General features: G+C 50.1%; 1 protein-coding gene across 8 annotated transcripts in view; it reads right to left on the reverse strand.

The window, feature by feature from the left end:
- Nucleotides 1-17,003, reverse strand: part of Ccdc180 (coiled-coil domain containing 180) — a 51,819-nt gene extending 34,816 nt beyond the window's left edge. For 4 of the 8 annotated variants that reach the window (XM_087183644.1, XM_087183642.1, XM_087183638.1 and 1 more), the window contains exons 1-15: nucleotides 16,928-17,003; nucleotides 16,279-16,650; nucleotides 14,880-15,067; nucleotides 11,207-11,295; nucleotides 9,638-9,747; nucleotides 8,568-8,696; nucleotides 8,375-8,485; nucleotides 8,156-8,251; nucleotides 6,171-6,334; nucleotides 4,793-4,912; nucleotides 4,109-4,188; nucleotides 3,538-3,626; nucleotides 2,684-2,803; nucleotides 1,581-1,754; nucleotides 191-306 (exon numbers count right to left, since the gene is read on the reverse strand). In XM_087183644.1, coding sequence (XP_087039770.1) covers nucleotides 191-306; nucleotides 1,581-1,754; nucleotides 2,684-2,803; nucleotides 3,538-3,626; nucleotides 4,109-4,188; nucleotides 4,793-4,912; nucleotides 6,171-6,334; nucleotides 8,156-8,251; nucleotides 8,375-8,485; nucleotides 8,568-8,696; nucleotides 9,638-9,747; nucleotides 11,207-11,295; nucleotides 14,880-15,067; nucleotides 16,279-16,428 — 1,736 coding nt within the window. In that variant the 5' untranslated portion in view covers nucleotides 16,429-16,650; nucleotides 16,928-17,003. Of the gene's footprint in view, nucleotides 1-190; nucleotides 307-1,580; nucleotides 1,755-2,683; nucleotides 2,804-3,537; nucleotides 3,627-4,108; nucleotides 4,189-4,792; nucleotides 4,913-6,170; nucleotides 6,335-8,155; nucleotides 8,252-8,374; nucleotides 8,486-8,567; nucleotides 8,697-9,637; nucleotides 9,748-11,206; nucleotides 11,296-14,879; nucleotides 15,068-16,278; nucleotides 16,651-16,927 lie in introns of those variants that run through there. The other 4 variants (XM_087183641.1, XM_087183640.1, XM_087183645.1 and 1 more) reach the window with 4 other exon arrangements.
- Between the last annotated feature and the right edge of the window lie 265 nt (nucleotides 17,004-17,268).

Raw genomic sequence — 17,268 nt, forward strand, 5'->3', positions numbered from 1 at the left:
GACTTTTAAACTACTTTACTCTATAAACCTTCCAAAATTATCTCTGGACATTTTGGTATTGGTTGCAAGCAGAGCTGCAAAGGATAGTGATGTTCTCCAATGCTGGAGGCCCAGTTTTATCTTTGGCTTGCTTGTAAGCCTGAATATGAATCCAGGCCATCCCTTCTCTCATGGGGGCTGGTCAACCTACCTGGATTTTATGTTCTTCAGAAAATTTCTGGCCTTTTCCAGGTATATCTTCAGTGTTTCTTCCTGGCTTTGCTGCCTCAGTTGGTCTAAGAGCTTATCAAAGTGTACCTCCTGGGCCTAGAAGCCACCCCCAAAACAAGAAGAAGCATATATGAGTTACCGGTGCCTGCAGAGTTTAAGTGACATGCAGAGACCCTGACACTGGATCTGAGGTCCAGGCAGCTGGGGAAGGCCTGGGACCCGCTTTTCTTTAAAAACAAAGGGCAATAAACCTGCTACCACTATCATTGTCTTCACTATAGGCTTATGGTTCTTCTTTGTGCCTGGAATATTCTTCACTGCCTACTTTACTCCCCTGGGACCTAGCTCAAATGGAACTTGTCAGGAACATGTCCCTCACACTCACCCTGCCCGGCCAAGCCCATGCTACACATTCCAGAGACATCAGCTCCTCACTCTCCTCCCCAGTCATACTCGAAATCACATGCTGAGTTTGTACTCTCTCCACCTGGGCTGTGAGGGCAGGGGCCAGTTGATCTGTAGGGGCTGGGGATACTTCATTCCTTTGTTATATATCCTTGAAAAAATACCAAACGCTTACATGGTTTGTTATGAGAATGATATGCTTTGCTGTGTTATGAACTTGAAGTCCACCCCCCTCTCACACACACCTTAGAGAATATGATGTTTTATGAGACCCCATTTGTGAGAACTTGGAGCTATTCCTTCTCCCCTCAGGAATGTAATGGTGAACTCCCCACCCCTCAGGAAACTTATGTCACATCTTATCAGGCCCAATACATGAATTACTGTCCTAAACTACTGGTCTTTAATGTGCATATAAACCTGAAAGTTTGGCGCACACTTTGAAAGCTCAGGCTGTGACAGTTTTCACTGTCATCCAATACTCTATAGACTGGTGGAGCTCAAGCTGTGACAGGCTCGGAGCTTTGACGCTACCAGGCAGCATTGGCCTTACCTCTAGCATGGAGGGGCCTGCCTGCTAGACTTTATTAGATGTTTTTCCATTGACATGAGCAACTAGATGTAACTGATTCTGGAACTCACTCGCCATGGAGTTAATGAACCTCACCTATCAAGTGTACTCCCTGTGAGGTTGGTTCATGTTGTTCTTAAATATTGTGAACTGAAACTCCTTGTATGGCAGCAAACTGCGATTCATGAAGTCATACTTTGACCATCTCCTTATTTTGACCATCCAGAAGGCCCCCCAGTCTGTCTGTCTGTCTCTGTCATGCACACTCTTATAGACAGTATCAGTTCTGAAGACTCATCACTGACTGGGTTCACTGTCCTGGCCTGAGGCAGCTGGCAGTCTGGGAGTGACCCATCCCTCATTCCTACCCAGGGTTCCCAGGGCTTGGGGGCACCTGGTTCTCCAGCTTGTGCCTCTGCCTGTGCTGCTCCATTCTCTTCTCGAGCTCCAGCTCCTGCTGTGACAGAATGCTCTGGTGCACCTCCCAGAGCTGCACAGCCTCCCGGAAGTACCTGAAGAGCTCTGAGCTCTGCCACTCTGTCTGCTTGGCCAGGGCTTCAAAGGAACTCTGCAGTGGCAGAACCAGGGTGGGAGAGTTGAGAGCTGACCAGTCCAAGGCCAATAGGAGGGCCCACTCATGGGGCCCCGTGTCTCTGAGACCCGAAAGTCACTGCCCAGGCATCACCCTTCAAGGTCAGCTTCTGGGCCATTTCTGGCCCTCCCTCCTTGGTCTAGAGTTACCATCCCCATCTTGGCCTGTGCTTCTTTCCTTCTCTAGCATTCCCTGTCTCACAGGTCTGGGGTGAACATCATACCTGCTGCTAAATCCTCATGCATCATTCTGCCTTTTAAAACAAAGTACACTTCTTATGCCCTCATCTGGGTCAAGGGTTGGCAAACAGTAATCTGCAGGCTAAATTTGGCCCTCCACCTGTTTTTGTTTGGACCTGTGAGATTAACACTGATTTTCTAGTTTTAAGTGGCTGAAAAAGAAAAAATTTTAAAAAGAAAAAATACTGATGTGAAGATTTATGAAGTTCAAATTCCTGTGTGCATTAATAATTATTGGAACATAGCCACACCCTTCGTTTCTGAAGGAAACAAAGCTGGACAACTTCTAACAGAGACTTGATGGCCCTCTGAGCCTAAGATAATCATTATCTAGTGCTTTGCAAAAACCATATAGTGGCCCTGGCTCAAGATCATAGACTTGGGGCTGGAGGCTTCTTGCTAATCTGTAGCTCTCTGTACTCAGGGGCAGCAAAGACTCAGGTGCCCTCCTGGCCTGAGATTTGTCATCTCCTTGGAATCTGGGCAGCACCCATGTCAGGGGTGGCTGTGAGGAGTTGGGGGATAAGCTCTGAGAATGGCAGGTGAAAGCCAGGAAGTAGGCACACCAGAGCCGTGCAAGGTAGAAGACCCCAGTCCTCCACTCTCCTTGTGGCCTAGCAGCCTGGGGAGACCACCCCACGTCGAGGGTCCCAACTGTTCACGCACATCCAGGAGTTCCAGCTCCTCTTCCACCTTGCTCTGGAGCGCACCCACTATCTGGAAGGTTGGGCTCACCAGGTTCTCAGCCTCTGCTTCGGTGAAAGCCTTCCAGTCCAGCAGCTGCGCCTAGGGAGGCAGAGCACCTGATGGGTACAAGCTGCATCCTACAGGGCCCCCACCCAGCTGCAAGGTGAACACGAGCTCCCAGTGATTCTGCTCCCTTGGGGCTGAATGGCAGGGCAAAGGTGGCTGGAAGCACCCAGGGAGCAGCAGGACGTCCAGGGGAGTCAGTGGGACCCTAGGGCTCAAGCACTCTTCAAAATGAGGAGGCTTTTGGGAGGTTTTCACCTAAACAGCTTCACCAAGTAGTCACGGAGGGGACATTCTGACAAAATAGTCTCCCTACCCCAGAAAACCAGTCACTGTCCTGGAGGGGTTCTGAAGTAAACTCATTATCTCGAGATAGGCAGGATGGAGAGAAAGGTGGGGCTGGACAGCAAGGAGCAGCAAAAGGACACTGCAGTGACCCCTAGGATGCATACTCCACTAATGAGCAAGGCCAGTGCTGGGCGGGACACAGAGAGTTAAGGGTGAAGTCTAAGGAGGCCCAGAGCACACAACTCCATCTCACAGTGGATTCCTGAAGAAGGTGGCATTGAGCTCCTGAGGGACAGCAGGGACAGTTGGAGAGGGGCCTGGGCAGAGGAAACAGAACTAGAAGCTGGTGAGTGCTAGGGCCTGGGAGGAAGGAACAAAAGTCAGTGTCAAGGCTGAAGGGTATCCAGGAGGGTGGAGGCTGGAGAGGGGCCCATCAGGCCCAGATGGGGTTCCTCTTCCCACACCTGCAGGGGGATGCCCACCTTGCAATTCTGCACTTGGGACAGGCACTCCTGCCATGTGTTTTCATACAGCAGGCGGACCCGCATCATGCAGTCCATGTGGTAGGTGTCTCCAGGATGGAAAACCAAACAGGGGGAGGAAGAGTAGCTTCTTTGTAAAGGGAAGCTGTCCCCCCCTACTCCCAGAAAACATCTTCACAGATCACTTGGTGGTCTCTGTTCAGAGAAGGGGCTGGTATCTCCCTCCTCACAGAGTTCCAGGTACCCCAAGATAAGGACCTCACAAGAGGAGCCCATCTCTGTCCTGAATGCTTCTGACTCTGACAGTCTTTCTCTATTACAAGAGGACAATGGTACCATTAGCCCTACTGGGTTGCTGTGAACCTCAGAGGATGGAAATATTATTATACATCTTCTGATCTTATATGAATCCTCAGAGCTTAGTCATCTCACCACAATCCTCCTTCCTTCCCAGAATGGAGGTGCCACCCACCTCCTCTCAGATAAAGGACTGCTGGGCTGAGCTATGCCAAAGCCACTACCTGAACAGAGTTTTAAAGAGATCTGAAAGAGCCCCACAAACATCACTCACCAAGCTCCTTGTTCAGGGCATTGAGAGAAGATTGCCATGCGGTCAGCTTGGCTTTGTTGTAATTTGGGGGCAAGAGGTTACTGGAGAGGGAAGATATGACAGGCAAATCATCATGCACATGACCTTTACTTGCCAAAATGGGTAGCATCTTTGAGAAACATATTATTGACTAAATACTAAAAAGCGGGGGGAGGCTGCTGGAAATCTCCTGGTGACAAAAACATGCCTCACAAAAAGATCTTTTAATATTAACAAGTTGTTCCTTAGAAAATAAAACAATTTCTGAAAGAAGTGTCCATAGCCTCTAAAAGGTGCCCTGTCTGACGGCAGCAGCTTCCTCACTGACCTCCTGTCCCCCAGTGTCAAACCCCTCTGGCCCCTGCTTCCAGCCTGCCCCAGGACAAGGGCCAACCCCTGGCCCTGGCCCACCAGCCCTGTGAGCCCTGGCCCCTGCCTGCCCCTCCCCATCATTATCTCCTGTCTCATTCTACGGCTCAGCCACACTAGGTTTCTTTCTGCAGCAAAGGGGGCCAGGTTCTTTCTCATCATGGGGACTGAGATGCCTGAGAACATGGGTCCAGCAGCCAGCTCAGGACCAGAGGACAGGAAGATGGACTGTTCTGGGGGACACCATGTGGGGAAGGCTGGGGTCCTCACCCACTGGGCCCTCAAAGGCACCCATACCAGATGGTGCAAAGATGCTCCTGCCGCTTCTGCTGCAGGACACCCTGGGTCTTCAGCATTTCCACCAGCTCCTTCTGTACAGCGGGAGGAGACTGGATACTCTCATTGGCCATGAACTCACTGGTGGCCAGATATGTGGAAGAAGAAAGGAGGAGAGGGCAGGAGTGAGATGAAAGAAGACTCATAGCAAGAATGTTCAGAGCCTTGACTTCCCCACCCCAGCCCACCCCTAGCCTCAGCCTCCCCTCTGGGACCCTGAGGAGAAGAGCAAGGTGGTGGCAGGAGGAAGGAAAGTGGGGTAGAACTGGCAGACTTCCACTGCAGCCATGGTACTAGCAGTGGAGGACTAGCAGGCTCCAAGCCAGCAGGGATCCTGCCTGCCCCTGCCTGCTCTGTGAGCTTACATAAGTCCCTCCCCCCACTCTGAGGCTCAATTTGCTCTTCTATAAAATGGAGCTGATGAGAGCTCTCTCCTCATTTGGTACTTGTGAGGACACACAAGCAAAACCCTTAGCACCCATCATGCCTGGCTCAGGGGCAAAGTCCAGTTAAAGGCCAGCCATCACCATCACTGTTGACATTTGTTAGTATTTGTAACAAATCTCCCAGCCCTAGGCCCAGACAGAGCTTTCCATGTTGTTAGTATATCACTAAAACCCTATCGCAGGTCCATGAGTGTGCCTGTTTTATACAGGAAGACAAGCTCTGAATGTTCAAGGACTTGATCAAAGTCACACACAAAGGCAAGGTGGAACTAGGCCTCAGTATACTTTTTGTTCATGTACAGCAAAAATGCCACTTGGCTGGCAGAAGAGCAGAGATGGGCTCTCTCTCCCTCTGCCTCCCATGGGGGAAACTGCCCCAAAGGGTTGGAATTATTGACCTGAAAGATATCTGTCCTCCTGGGCCCAAGTATCTCAGGTTACTGATAATAATGAAGACTAGAAATTATACAGAAAATCAGATGAATGTTTTCCCAAATGCTTATGAAATAATGTTCATGAAGAAAAATAAAACATAAAACTACGTATTGCATATGGATCTAAAAAAACCTGAGAAAAATAACATGCCCAAATATTAGCTGTGCTTTTCCCTGTGGGGAGGGGTTGGTAGTGATTTCTAGTGTCTTCTTGATACTTTCATCCATTTCTAACTTTATTTTTATTTATTTATATATGTATTTATTTATTTATTTTTGGACCTCACGCTTGCACGACAGGCGCTGGAACGACTGAGCTAAACCCCTGACCCCATTTCTAACTTTAGAAAGAAAAAGAGAAGCATGATTAAGAAGTGACAGAAAAGGCAATAGGCAGCCCGTAACCTGTGCAGCCCTGGTGGCTTGGGGAAGGCTGTGGGCTGTGCTGGCACTCCTGACCTGAAACCCTGCAGCAGCACCTCCTTCTTGAGAGTCTTCCAGGCATCCACCAAACCCTGCCAGCGGTGGCAGCTGTCAAGTTCCTTCTGCAAGGCAGCCTCCATCAGGTTGATGTTCAGCTGGGTGATGGCCCTTCGGTTGCCCAGTAAGGCATGGTTAATGATCTGTGGTCACAACCAGACAGGGCTCTAGATGGAGTGGTGGTCTCTCACAGCAAGGCACAGTTAGGGAGGGGCAGGAGAGGCTGCAGAGCCAGGGAACGAGCAGGCCAGGGCTGAGAGGAGCCACTGTAGGGTCTGAGGAGTCCTGAGGGGCCAGCACACAAGAAAGCAGCTATGGACAGCAACAAGTGGCTTCCTTGAAGGCTGAACCATAACCCCGACTGCATGAGCTTCAGCCCAGCTCCAAGGTCACACTGGGTCATTCACTAAAGAAAGTGGAAGAGCCTAAGCACTCTAGTGGGCTGTAAGTGTTCACTGTGTTTTGCAAATTTGGTAAAGCAGAGTGCTCATGCATCAGGGACCAGCCACATATTGTTGCTTTGAGAACAGAGAACCAATGACCCACTGAGACCAGAATCAGAACATTCTCTGGTGTCCTTCCCAGTAGTTCTCTCTTGAGCACCCTAGGAATGGGGCCGAGGACAATCCTTTATTGTGTGGCACTATTCTGCTCTTTCATATCCCTGTCACCTTTAAATGAGAGCCCAGAAAAGCCTCAAATGCTGCCATATATTTCCCAAAGTCTCTAGAGAAGTGACAACCCTGCCAGACTCAGCAGGAGAGAGCCTAGCCCTGCTTCTCAGTGCAGCCTGAAGCTTGGACTTGGTAGCTGGAGGTATTCACAAGTATTTCCTCATTGTCCAGGTCCTCAGCCTATGGGGACACAGCTATTTACAACATAGGAATTTTGTGCAATCAAATGACATAAAGGCACACAGAGCAAGTATTGAGCGCTATTTGTTTTAGTGAGAGAAATAAGCACATGGCAATGAAATATTGATCTGGACCCTGCAGACTCTGACTCTCATGGAGAAAATATCTAAAGTCTAGGACAGTCACTTATCTTGGAGTCCTCTGTTATCATCCTCATGACAAGTCCTGGCAGTAAGTATTGTCATCCCTCTTTTATGGACAAGGAAGTTTTAGGCACAAGGCCTGAGTCACTAGGAGCTTCCATTCTGGGCAGTGGAGAGGGAGATCTGTGTCTTTCCAGGCCTGTGCTTGTCCAGGAAACCACACCATAGACTTGGGATGGCCCCAGCTGTGATTCTGAACACTGTGCTCCCTTAAGCTTGCTATCCTGCCAGGCAGACATTATCTGGCCAGCTCAGCTCTGCACGGGAGCAGGAAACCCATGAGAGTGAGCTGTGCCTCTGAGCAGCCAAGAGTTCTTTCATGCAGTGGAGGGAGGCAGCCTTTGTTCTGGCTTTAGAGACATCATGAACAACCATGAATCTTATTTTCAACTGGTGAGAACAGCACCCGGGGGAGCCTGGGGTGAGGAGACAGAGCCAAGAGGTGGGTGTTGTTCAGCAACAGACACTCATGGCCATAGAAGGAGAGGAAGAACAACTAGAAAAACCATACAGAGCAGGTGGGGCATTGCTCTTGAGGGTGGAGACCCTTGAGACCATGAAGCCCCAAGATAACCCTATAGTGTAGCATTTACCACATTGCACACAGTATCTGAGACACAGCTGAGTAAGTGCTCAGTTGGATCATCAGTGCTCAAAACAATGGCAGCATGTTAGGCATGCCGATTTTAAGGTGTCAGGAAAATGGGAAGTGTACTTCACAAAGATTTCTGTTGAAAATGCTTACAATTGCAAAGACCTAATTCCGAACTTAACTGGCCCACTAAAGTTACTTAGAAATGTAACAGATGAGAAGCCTAACATTCCTAAGACACCAGACTTGGGGCACCCTGGGGTCCTGCTACTTTTCCTGTGGGCTGAAACTGCCCCCCCCAAGCAGATTGCTCACCATGGCTTCTTTATTTATCAGCTTGTACACATCAGGCTGCAGGAGGTAGGTTGTTTTCTCTATGATTTCCACATATTTCTTCAACACACTCTTTAGCTAAAGAGGACAAGGCACTACAGTTAGTGACTCTCACTTGCTGGAGCACTAACAGTATGCAGAAGGATGTCCATTAACTCTGCAAGTGGAAGTCGCTGAGAAGCCCACCAGCAGCCAACTCACCTTATCCGCTCGGGAGAACTCTATTGAGAGCAGTGTTTCATCCAGTTCCTTAATCTCCTGCTTCTGGACCAGGAACATCTCAGCCACCTTATCCCATAGCTCCAACAAGGTCTGCACAGGGGAGCTGGATCAGGTTGGGGGCTACTAGAGTAGGGGTGGGGAGAGCAGGTCAAGCCATAAAGGAAACCCCTACTTGGATGGTATAGTCCTCAAGGCTGGTATCATTTTCCACCTTTTTGAAGAGACTGTTGATGTCTTCATCAGACTCAGACAGCTTTTTCAAAAAAAGTCCCCCTGTCTCCAAGATGAGAGGTTCCATTTCCTGCAACAGGCCAGGTGGGTGATGGCATCAACATTCTCAGGCAGGAGAGGGCTCTCCTTATAATGGGGAAGTGCCAGGCATGATTCTCTCTCAAAAACAATCAACACTGCCTAAACCTAAGGATTGCTAATTAACTCACACCTGGAAGACAGCAGCCCCACACCACCCACTAGGCACTGTGCCAGGCTTGTGCCCTCCTTCACTCCTGTGGGTTCTTGTCCCAGGGTAAAGGAGGTGCTGACTTCAGGCGCTGGCCCAAAGTTGACACCCAACAAACACTGTATAAAGAAGTGGCCAAATAAAATAATCCCCTGTTTATTTCAGACAAGGAAACAGAGGCTCAAGTAGGTCCCATGACCAGAGCCAAAGAGCCCATGGGTGATAGTAAAGGTGGCATTTAGTTGGAAGATACTGAGGGACATGGCTAACAAATCTGTTCTTGGTGCTTCGGGCTCAAGGTGGGCAGCATTTAAGCTTTGAGCCAGGGCAACCAAAGTCAGAAAAGATGTGGGGAGACAGGACTCAGAGAAGACTTGGAAGGGCAGGGGCTGGCCTTGTTCAGAGACTATTCAACTGGGGCAAATCATCCAGCCCCTCATTAGCAAGACTGAGTAGAAGGTCAAAGGCTGCCAGACCTGGAGTGCAGTTCTAACCTGGCCCCTTACCTCCCTAGTCAGGCAAGACTTTCTAGGCATCATGGCAAAATGGGGTAATAGACCCTGACTTACAGGGCTTTTCAAGAGTTAAGGCGACCTACATTCACAACAAGCACTGGTCACCAGCCTGTCAAACATGGCTACTATGATTCCATCTGCATCTACTCTATGTCTTGGTGAGCCACTAAGGGCCTCCTTGTGGGGGAGAAGAAAGGAAGCTGGGGGTAATGAAAAACCCACCCCCAGAATGCCACAGGAACAGAGGGCAGAGGGGCTGAGCCTCACCATCCCAATCTGTGCGATCTCCTCATGAAAGCTTGCCAGAGCATCGTCGTAGTTCCTCCTCTTGCGTTTTTCTTGCCTCTCTAAGGTGATGGTGCTCGTCCTCTCTGGCACTGTGGAGCAACAACAGAGGTGAGAAGGCTTCAAGGGGAGGGCAGTGCGGCCAGGAAAGGCAGAGTGGGGGGTGTAGGTAGAGTGCACCTGCACACCAGGTGGGAAGTCAGGTCGACCCCAAAGCCAGGCCAGCAGAGCAGAGGCTTGAAGAAAAAGAGAAAAGATGCAGGTGATTTCTGAGAGCTACATGGAACAAGGTCTCCAGCATACTGTTAAATACCAAAAAGCTGTGGGCTGTAGCTCAGTGGTACAACATTTGCCTAGCGTGTGTGAGGCCCTGGGTTTGATCCCCTGGACTGCAAAATAAGTAAACAATACATAAACAATAAATGGCATCTATGGAACTGTAAAAATTTATGTTTTTGTAAAAAATTTTTTAGAGGTACAGATACATATATAGGTGCTTTCCAAATTATAACAGCATTAAGTCCTGATAAGCCTACTGTAAATCAAGAATATTATAAATTGAAGATGCATTTAATGTACTTAATTATCAAATATAATAACTTAGCCTAACTTACTTTAAATGTGCTCAGAACACTGCCCTTAGCCTACATTATGCAAAATCATCTAACCCAAAACGTATGTTGTGATAAAGTGTTGACTAACATGTAATTTATTGAAACGTACTAAATAAAGGTGAAAATCAGAATATGGTATGGGTATGCTTTTGCACCATTGTAAAGTTGAAATATTGTAGGTTGAACCACCCTAAATCAAGGGCCCCATGTAGAAATAATAACCAACACACCCAGAGCACTTACCGCCTAGCAAGTGTTGTTCTACCTCCATACCGCTTGGGATGAGGCCAGGAGACAGTACTATCACTTGGCTCATGTTACAAGTGAGGAAACTCAGGCACTGGGGTAAAGGCTGTGGCTGAGCAGGGATTGGGACATGGACCCCTGGCCCAGTGGTCAGCATTCCCAGCCCATGCTTTACCATGTCCTGCATCCATCTGGGAAACTCGCTACCTTGTGGGTTAGGTGGCTCTCTTGAGAGAAGAAGTACTATTCTGGAAGGGTAGTTTTACTTTCTGCTTTATTTCTCTCCTTTATTTTTCTACAATATGTGTGGGTTACTTTTTTTTTTAAACTTTTTAAATCATAAAGACAAAGGGAGTTCATATTGAGATAACTAAGACAATGTCATAGGAAGAAAGAAAACGTGGATAGAGAAATGCCACTGTGAAATCAAGGTAAGCGAACAACATCCTTTAACCAGCTGCTTTTCCTAGGAAATGCCCAGTGTGCAGGCTGCTGCCTAGTGACTGCCCAGCTCCCTGTGGAGGGGAGAACCCTGGAGGGAGATGCTCAGGGAAAAATACCTTCTGAGGGGCTGAGCGAAGAGCCCAGTGTGAGCTTCAGGGGCTTTGTTAGAGGGACGTCAGGAGACATCCCGCCTGGGGCTCCTTCCTACCCAGCACAGACCTGTGCTCCAGGCTGGACCAAAGCTCACCAATGGTGTCCATGAGGCCCCGCACTTCTCGGGCAGCAATCTGGCTCTCACTCTCTCGTGCCTTTTCCCGTCTGGTTTTCTCCTTTTCCCTGAGGCACAAGCACAGAAGAGTAAGCCCTGGCCCCTGACCCCACAGAGGACAGCTCTAGTACACAGGGGAGCATTCAGAGGGACTGCAGGCAGTGGCAATGGCTCTGGGCCACCTGATTCCAGAAATCCCCAGGGCAGTGCCCAGTCTCCCAGCAAACACTTCCTGGGTGTCCTTGGCCAGAAGAGGCTGCAGGCTGGAGATGGAGGTTGGGTCCCTGCCCTCAGGGAGCCTGCTTCAGCTCTGGTGGTAAACCAGGTTTGGTGTTGGCCCAAACCATTTCCACACAGAGACAGAGAACTTGAGGATCAGAAGGGTCACAAACAGGCCAACAAAGCTCTCAACATGTATCCTGATTTGTCCCTTCAGTAACCTAGCCTACGTGGTAGCCAGGCTAACCCCATTTTCCAAGGAGAAGGGTACATAGAGGAACCACTGTCCAAAGCGAAGCCCAGACTCCAAAACCTGTGATTTCAAGACCTTGTGACACCGAGGCCTATGGGTCTTGGATCTGGGAGGAGAAAGCTGGGATCTCAAGACAAACATCTCAACAGGGAGGACCAAGGGGGTAGATATGACATTAGCTTTGGAATAAAATCCACGAAAGCATCATGTACAGGCAAGCACGACAGAAATCCCAAAGTTTTCTGTGACTACTGCATTCCTTGAGGTCCCCATGAGTCCAGCACTTCGAAGTCATCTCATGACTCCTCACTGCAGACCCAGCAGGGAGGAAGACTGCAGGGCTGGGCTGCAGGTGTGAGGGCTCAGGCAACCCTGCAAAGGGTTATTTCAGGCCTTGTTATTCCAAGTGCCCCTGGCCCAAAGGAGCCCCTTAGGAGCCCCCAGGATAATGAGAGCTACTGTCACCTCTGGCTTCTTGGCCACTTGCCCCTGGGTCTTGGGGACTTGGTTAATACTAGTGGTGTTCTACCCCCTCCCCTGTGCTGTTCTCCACCCTCCCAGGAGCCCTGTCTGTGTGAATGGACAGAGAGCCAGTATTCAGTGGGCAAATTTTCAAGCACTTGCTAAAGCTTGAGGAAAATGAGGTATCTGACCCTGTTACTTCCATTCAACCTGGTCTGGCCTCCACTAGCCCTATAGATGTCTAGAAGGAGCTGGTCCTAATGGCTGGAGTGCCTGCTCACAAAGGGAGCAGAGGAAGAAGAGAAGGAAGCCTGGGAGGTGTGTGGGGAAGCCCAGAGGCCAGAGATTCTGGAGGAGGGAATGGCAGCCAAAAGTCCACCCAGGAGGAGAGTTGATAGAAGTTCCCAGGTGACCTCTGCAAGAGTGGCTGGAGTGGGGAGGAGCTGGATGGCCAAGGGCTGATGAGCACTGAGTCAGGCAGAGTTTCTTCCAGAACACTTGGCCTCAAGGGAAGCTTAGGGAGGCAGAGACAGGGCAATGTCGGGAGGGAGCAGTGGCTGAGGTAGGCTCCCCTTTCTAGAGAGAGAGGCTTATGTGCCAGGAAGAGGCCTACGGTAGATGAGAGCCCTGAGGTTGATGTTTGAGAAGGTCCTCCCTGCAGAGGGAGAAGGCTGGAGGAGACGATGCTGGGAAGCCAAGGCTGTACCTGGCTCTTCCTCAGTCCCTGGGAGGCATCTGGAGTAGCCCAGGTGGGTAGGGAGGTCCTGCTTGTGGCCTTCCTTCTGTGTAAATAGGGAAGTTCTGGGTGGATACTGGCAGGGAAAGAGGACCTGAGGGTGTGGCAGGCTGGGAGAGCTGCTCTGAGCCTCCAGGCTGGCTGCCTAGAGCTCCAGGTGAGCTAGGGGAACTGAGTGATTTTGCCCAGCTGCTCTGGCTCAGGTGGGAAGTTGGGGGCTCTTCTGGGTAGGAGAAGGATGGGGACTGAGGAAGGTGAGTCCCTGGGCCTGAGCTGGTAGGGAAGAAAGCAAAGGCAGGAGAGACTGTGGACAGAGGCGGGAGGGAGGGAGGGAGGGAGACACTTCTCAGGGACAGAGGACAGGCCACACCAGAGAGACTCTGGATGTAAAGTTAGTGCCCCTAGTCATTTGGGCAGGTTACAAACATCACTGTTTTTCCCCAGGCCAGAGCTGTGCTCTGATTCTGTCTAGGACAGAGCTGGGCGTGTGTGTCCCAGGAAGCTAGCACAGCACAATGCCAGCACCCTCCAGGACAAGGGCCAGGGGCATCAAGAGCTCCTGCCTGATGCTGTATCTGGACTTCAGGATGATAGGAGACCCTCGGATGAATGCTGCGGAAGAGGAGACTGTCAGGAAACACAAGGAGATCTCAAGAGACCCCAGCCCTGGAGGGAAGAGCTTCGCTAGGACGGGGCTTGGGAACTTGTGGGAGCTGGAGTCACGGCCAGGCTGCCACATCTCCCTCCTGGAAGACACGGTGGATCTTGGACAGGCCACAACTGCTTGTGCCTCTGTACCCTCTCCAGGGCATCAGGATGGGGACAAGACCTGGCTGACCTCAACTGTGGGCTGGAGTGGGGCAGTGGCTGTGGCCTTCTGTGGATAAAGGTGCTAAGGGTCAGCAGCCTCAGAGGAGGTTCCCCTGGGAGAATTGAAAGACCAGGGCAGGGCAGAGAGCTGACCCCAGCATGGATCTGTCCTTGCCTAACAGAGGGTGAGAAGGACAACAAAGGCAGGTAGAGGAGACCTGACTTCCCATGCCCTAGTCCCTGGCCAGAGAAGGGCTTTGTAGCTTGTACCATTTGAGCTTGAAAAGCCTATGGAAAACCCGGTTCCCACAGCATTCTCCAAAAAGCTGGGAAAGAGAGGCTAGCTTCCCTTCTTTCCTTTTCTCTCTCCAGATGAGGAGTCAGTGCGCAAAAATGGAATGCTTAGGAATCTTAAGTTTACTTCTAAACTCGGATGATCACAAGGAATGCCTGATCTCCCTGGCCCATTCCCACTTGTTCCTATCTCAGGGAATGGCGCATCTGCTGTCCACCCAGCACTCAGGCCAGAGACTAAGGACTCCTGGGAGCCCTCTGCAGCCATCCAGTTCACCACTAGGCTGCCTGCACCACCAAGATTGCAAGGATGAGTGCAGTGGCCTTCTCTCTGGCCTCCCTGCCTCTTCTGGAAGTCCCTAATCCTACATTCTACACAGAGTTGCCAAGGGACCTTAGCTATGCAAATCACCTGCTCACTTTGACAAATTCCAGAACACTGACTGTGGCCTGCAAAGTATGTCCCAGCTTCATCTCCTGCCCTCTTTCTCCGGGCCCACTGACTGTTAGCCCATCCTCAGAGCTTTGCCCCATCCTTCCCTTCCTCACCCTCGGGTCTCAGCTAAGGCCCCTCCTCAGAGAAAGTTCTGGACTCTGAGTCAATGCTTGCCCATTTCTGGAGGGGAAAGTGCTTATTTATTTCTGCCGAGGTCTCAAGTTCCATGAAGGCAGGATCCTCCTACCCAGTGCCTGGTTCTAGGCACAAAATCAATAATTATTGTGGGAAAGAGAGAAAAGCAAATGATTCTTGGAAATAGGTGTGACTACCTCCCTTTTCAGGGGATGTACTTGAGGCTTTATTCCCACCCGGCACTTATGTCTTTGAAGACACTGGGGTACCCACAGTGTGTGGAGCAGGGCCTGATGACAGGACCAACCTGGATAGAACAGGGTTTTCTGTCACCCAATCATTGGGGAGGCTCTGCCTCCACTTCTGCTGCCGAGGGGTCATTGTCTCCCCTTCGGGGATCTCTTTCTTCATCACAGGTATCCTGCTGCTCTTTGGGGTCACAGAATGCTCAATAGCGCGCTTCCTGGTGGCTGCCAAGGAGTGGACCAACTGCACCTGAATTCATGGAAGACCAGGATGGTCAGAGCTATAGACCCCCTAGCACCCTCAAGCTGACTGTGCCTCTTAGAACACTTGGGGACCTGCCACCAAGGCATTTTTCAGAAAGTCTCCAACCTTACCCCCCCCCACACACAAGAGGGCTCTCCTCCTCCCGTAACTATTATCCAGCTACTGCAAGGAAGGCATGTTTTAAGGAATTTAAATAAGAATTAAGATGCTCATCTCAGTCTTTTTTTATCATTACAAGGAATTTTTTAAAATAGAATGTCCAATAATAGTGGATTGGTTGAATAAATATGTATGTCCCTTTGATGGACTGTTAGATGTTTATTAAAAATGAAACTTACAAAGAAATTTTGGTGACATGGGAAAATGCTTATGAGATGATATACAAACATGTCAATTAAAAGTATAAATTAAAAACTCCACGGTATGATTTCAATATTTGTAACACACAGAAAACAACTGGGAGGAAGTATGCCAAGTGTTAAGAATGGCATATTGCTTACAAGGAACAGGACTGTATGAGTAATTTAGTTGTTTCTTTGGTTTCTTTGGTTTTTATAATTTCCAAAGATTTTAGAGAGCATTATTTTAGGGCTCAAATTAGGACTAAAACACCTTTTTAAATAAGCAGTAAAGAAATTCAAAGGAAGGGTTTGAGGTGGTGGGTTTCTCCTCCTTTGGACTGTTAGAGAGAACAAGGCAATTTCAACAGAGAACATAGTCAAGGGGCTTTAATTTTAATGGGGAGGGTCCTCAATCCAAGGAGCAGCCACTAGAACCCGTGAGGCCTGTGAATGCCCATGGACAAGAGAATGGGTCTGTTAGGAGAAAAGGCAGGTTTCAAAACACTAGTGCAGAATGAAATCCAGTTTCAAATAATAATCAGAACAGCTTTCTTCATGAAAAAAGACTCAAGGTACTGAACAGTTAATCCAGAATGTTTCCGAGTACTGTGATTTAAATTGAAAATTTCAATTTAAGTTTTCTCATTTTCAAGAATAGGCTCCCTAATTCTGTCAGTACATTGTAAAAACTAATAAGAATTACTTTTAAATCAAAGTAATTTCAAACTCCTTATTTCATTAGATTGCCGGGTAGGAACGCCTGTAGAGGGAGTGAAGTTCGGAGGGAGCAGAGGGAAGTTTGTGGCTACAAGGGGAAGGTGTGACTAGGGAAGAGGGACAGTGGGCAGGCCCTACCTGAGCCTGGAAGATCTGCTGGTAGACTTTGCCGCTCGGAACCTGGGTTGCCTTCCCCACTGACGACATCTTGGCTCTAGCCGGGCCGGACGCCCCTGCTGGGAAGCCGTTGTCCGGGAAACGCGTCGGCTCTTGGGTCTCAATTCCCATTCCGGCTGGGAACCGGCAAGTGCCCAAGTCGTGTGTGTGTGTTGGGGGGGGGGGGTACGTTGGGGCGGGGCAGAACCCCCAGGCAGCACTGGGGTTTAATTCTAAACCAAACAGAGAAGGGTTGGGGCGAGGAAAAGCCAAGAAACAAACCTCGGACGAGCGGCGAACTCGAGGAAGAGGAGGCTGCTCTCCCCGTCTCGCAGGGCACAAATCTGACAAGGACTTTGGGGACACAGAAAATGCAGGCTTATCGTTTGTCCTTTACCCTGCCAAGTTCTTCTGGGACAAGTCAACGCACATAAGGGGTTAGAGCGGATCTCGAGTCCAGGACCGCATCCCACCCTCGAGGAGACGCGCGCGGGGAAGGCACAAGAAAGGCCGGCTGCTCCCGGGCCCCTTCCACTCGCACTCAACCACCCGAGCAGTCCGGGCAGCCCCTGGACGCCCCCGAGTCCAGTAGACCGGGGAGAGGCCCTGCCCCAGACCCGCCGTTCCCCACCTGCAGGAAGCACCGCTCTGGTTCGCCTGGACTGGCCTAGCTGCAGCCAAGGCGGGAGGGACACTCCTGGTCTCCCAGGCAAGGCAGGGGGCGGTGACGAGCTGGCCCCGCCTATGCTTCATTCCCAGGGAGAGGCAGGCCCTTAGCCCACACGTGGAGTACTGAAGCAGAGCCAAATGCTGCCTTCAAAGCCAGTTTCTCTCTGTACAAGGGAATATCCCAGGGAAGTCGGGGCATCCTGGGCAGCACGTTAAATGTTCTGAAAGTTAGATCTGAGCCATCATGGTCAAGAAAACCCATCCTACCTATGCTTGGCCTTGGTCAAAACCAATCTGTACGGG

This window comes from Heterocephalus glaber, unplaced genomic scaffold, assembly GCF_053883595.1.
Source record: "Heterocephalus glaber isolate CG9 unplaced genomic scaffold, H.glaber_assembly_v1.0 deba00001481, whole genome shotgun sequence".
NCBI lineage: Eukaryota > Metazoa > Chordata > Mammalia > Rodentia > Bathyergidae > Heterocephalus > Heterocephalus glaber.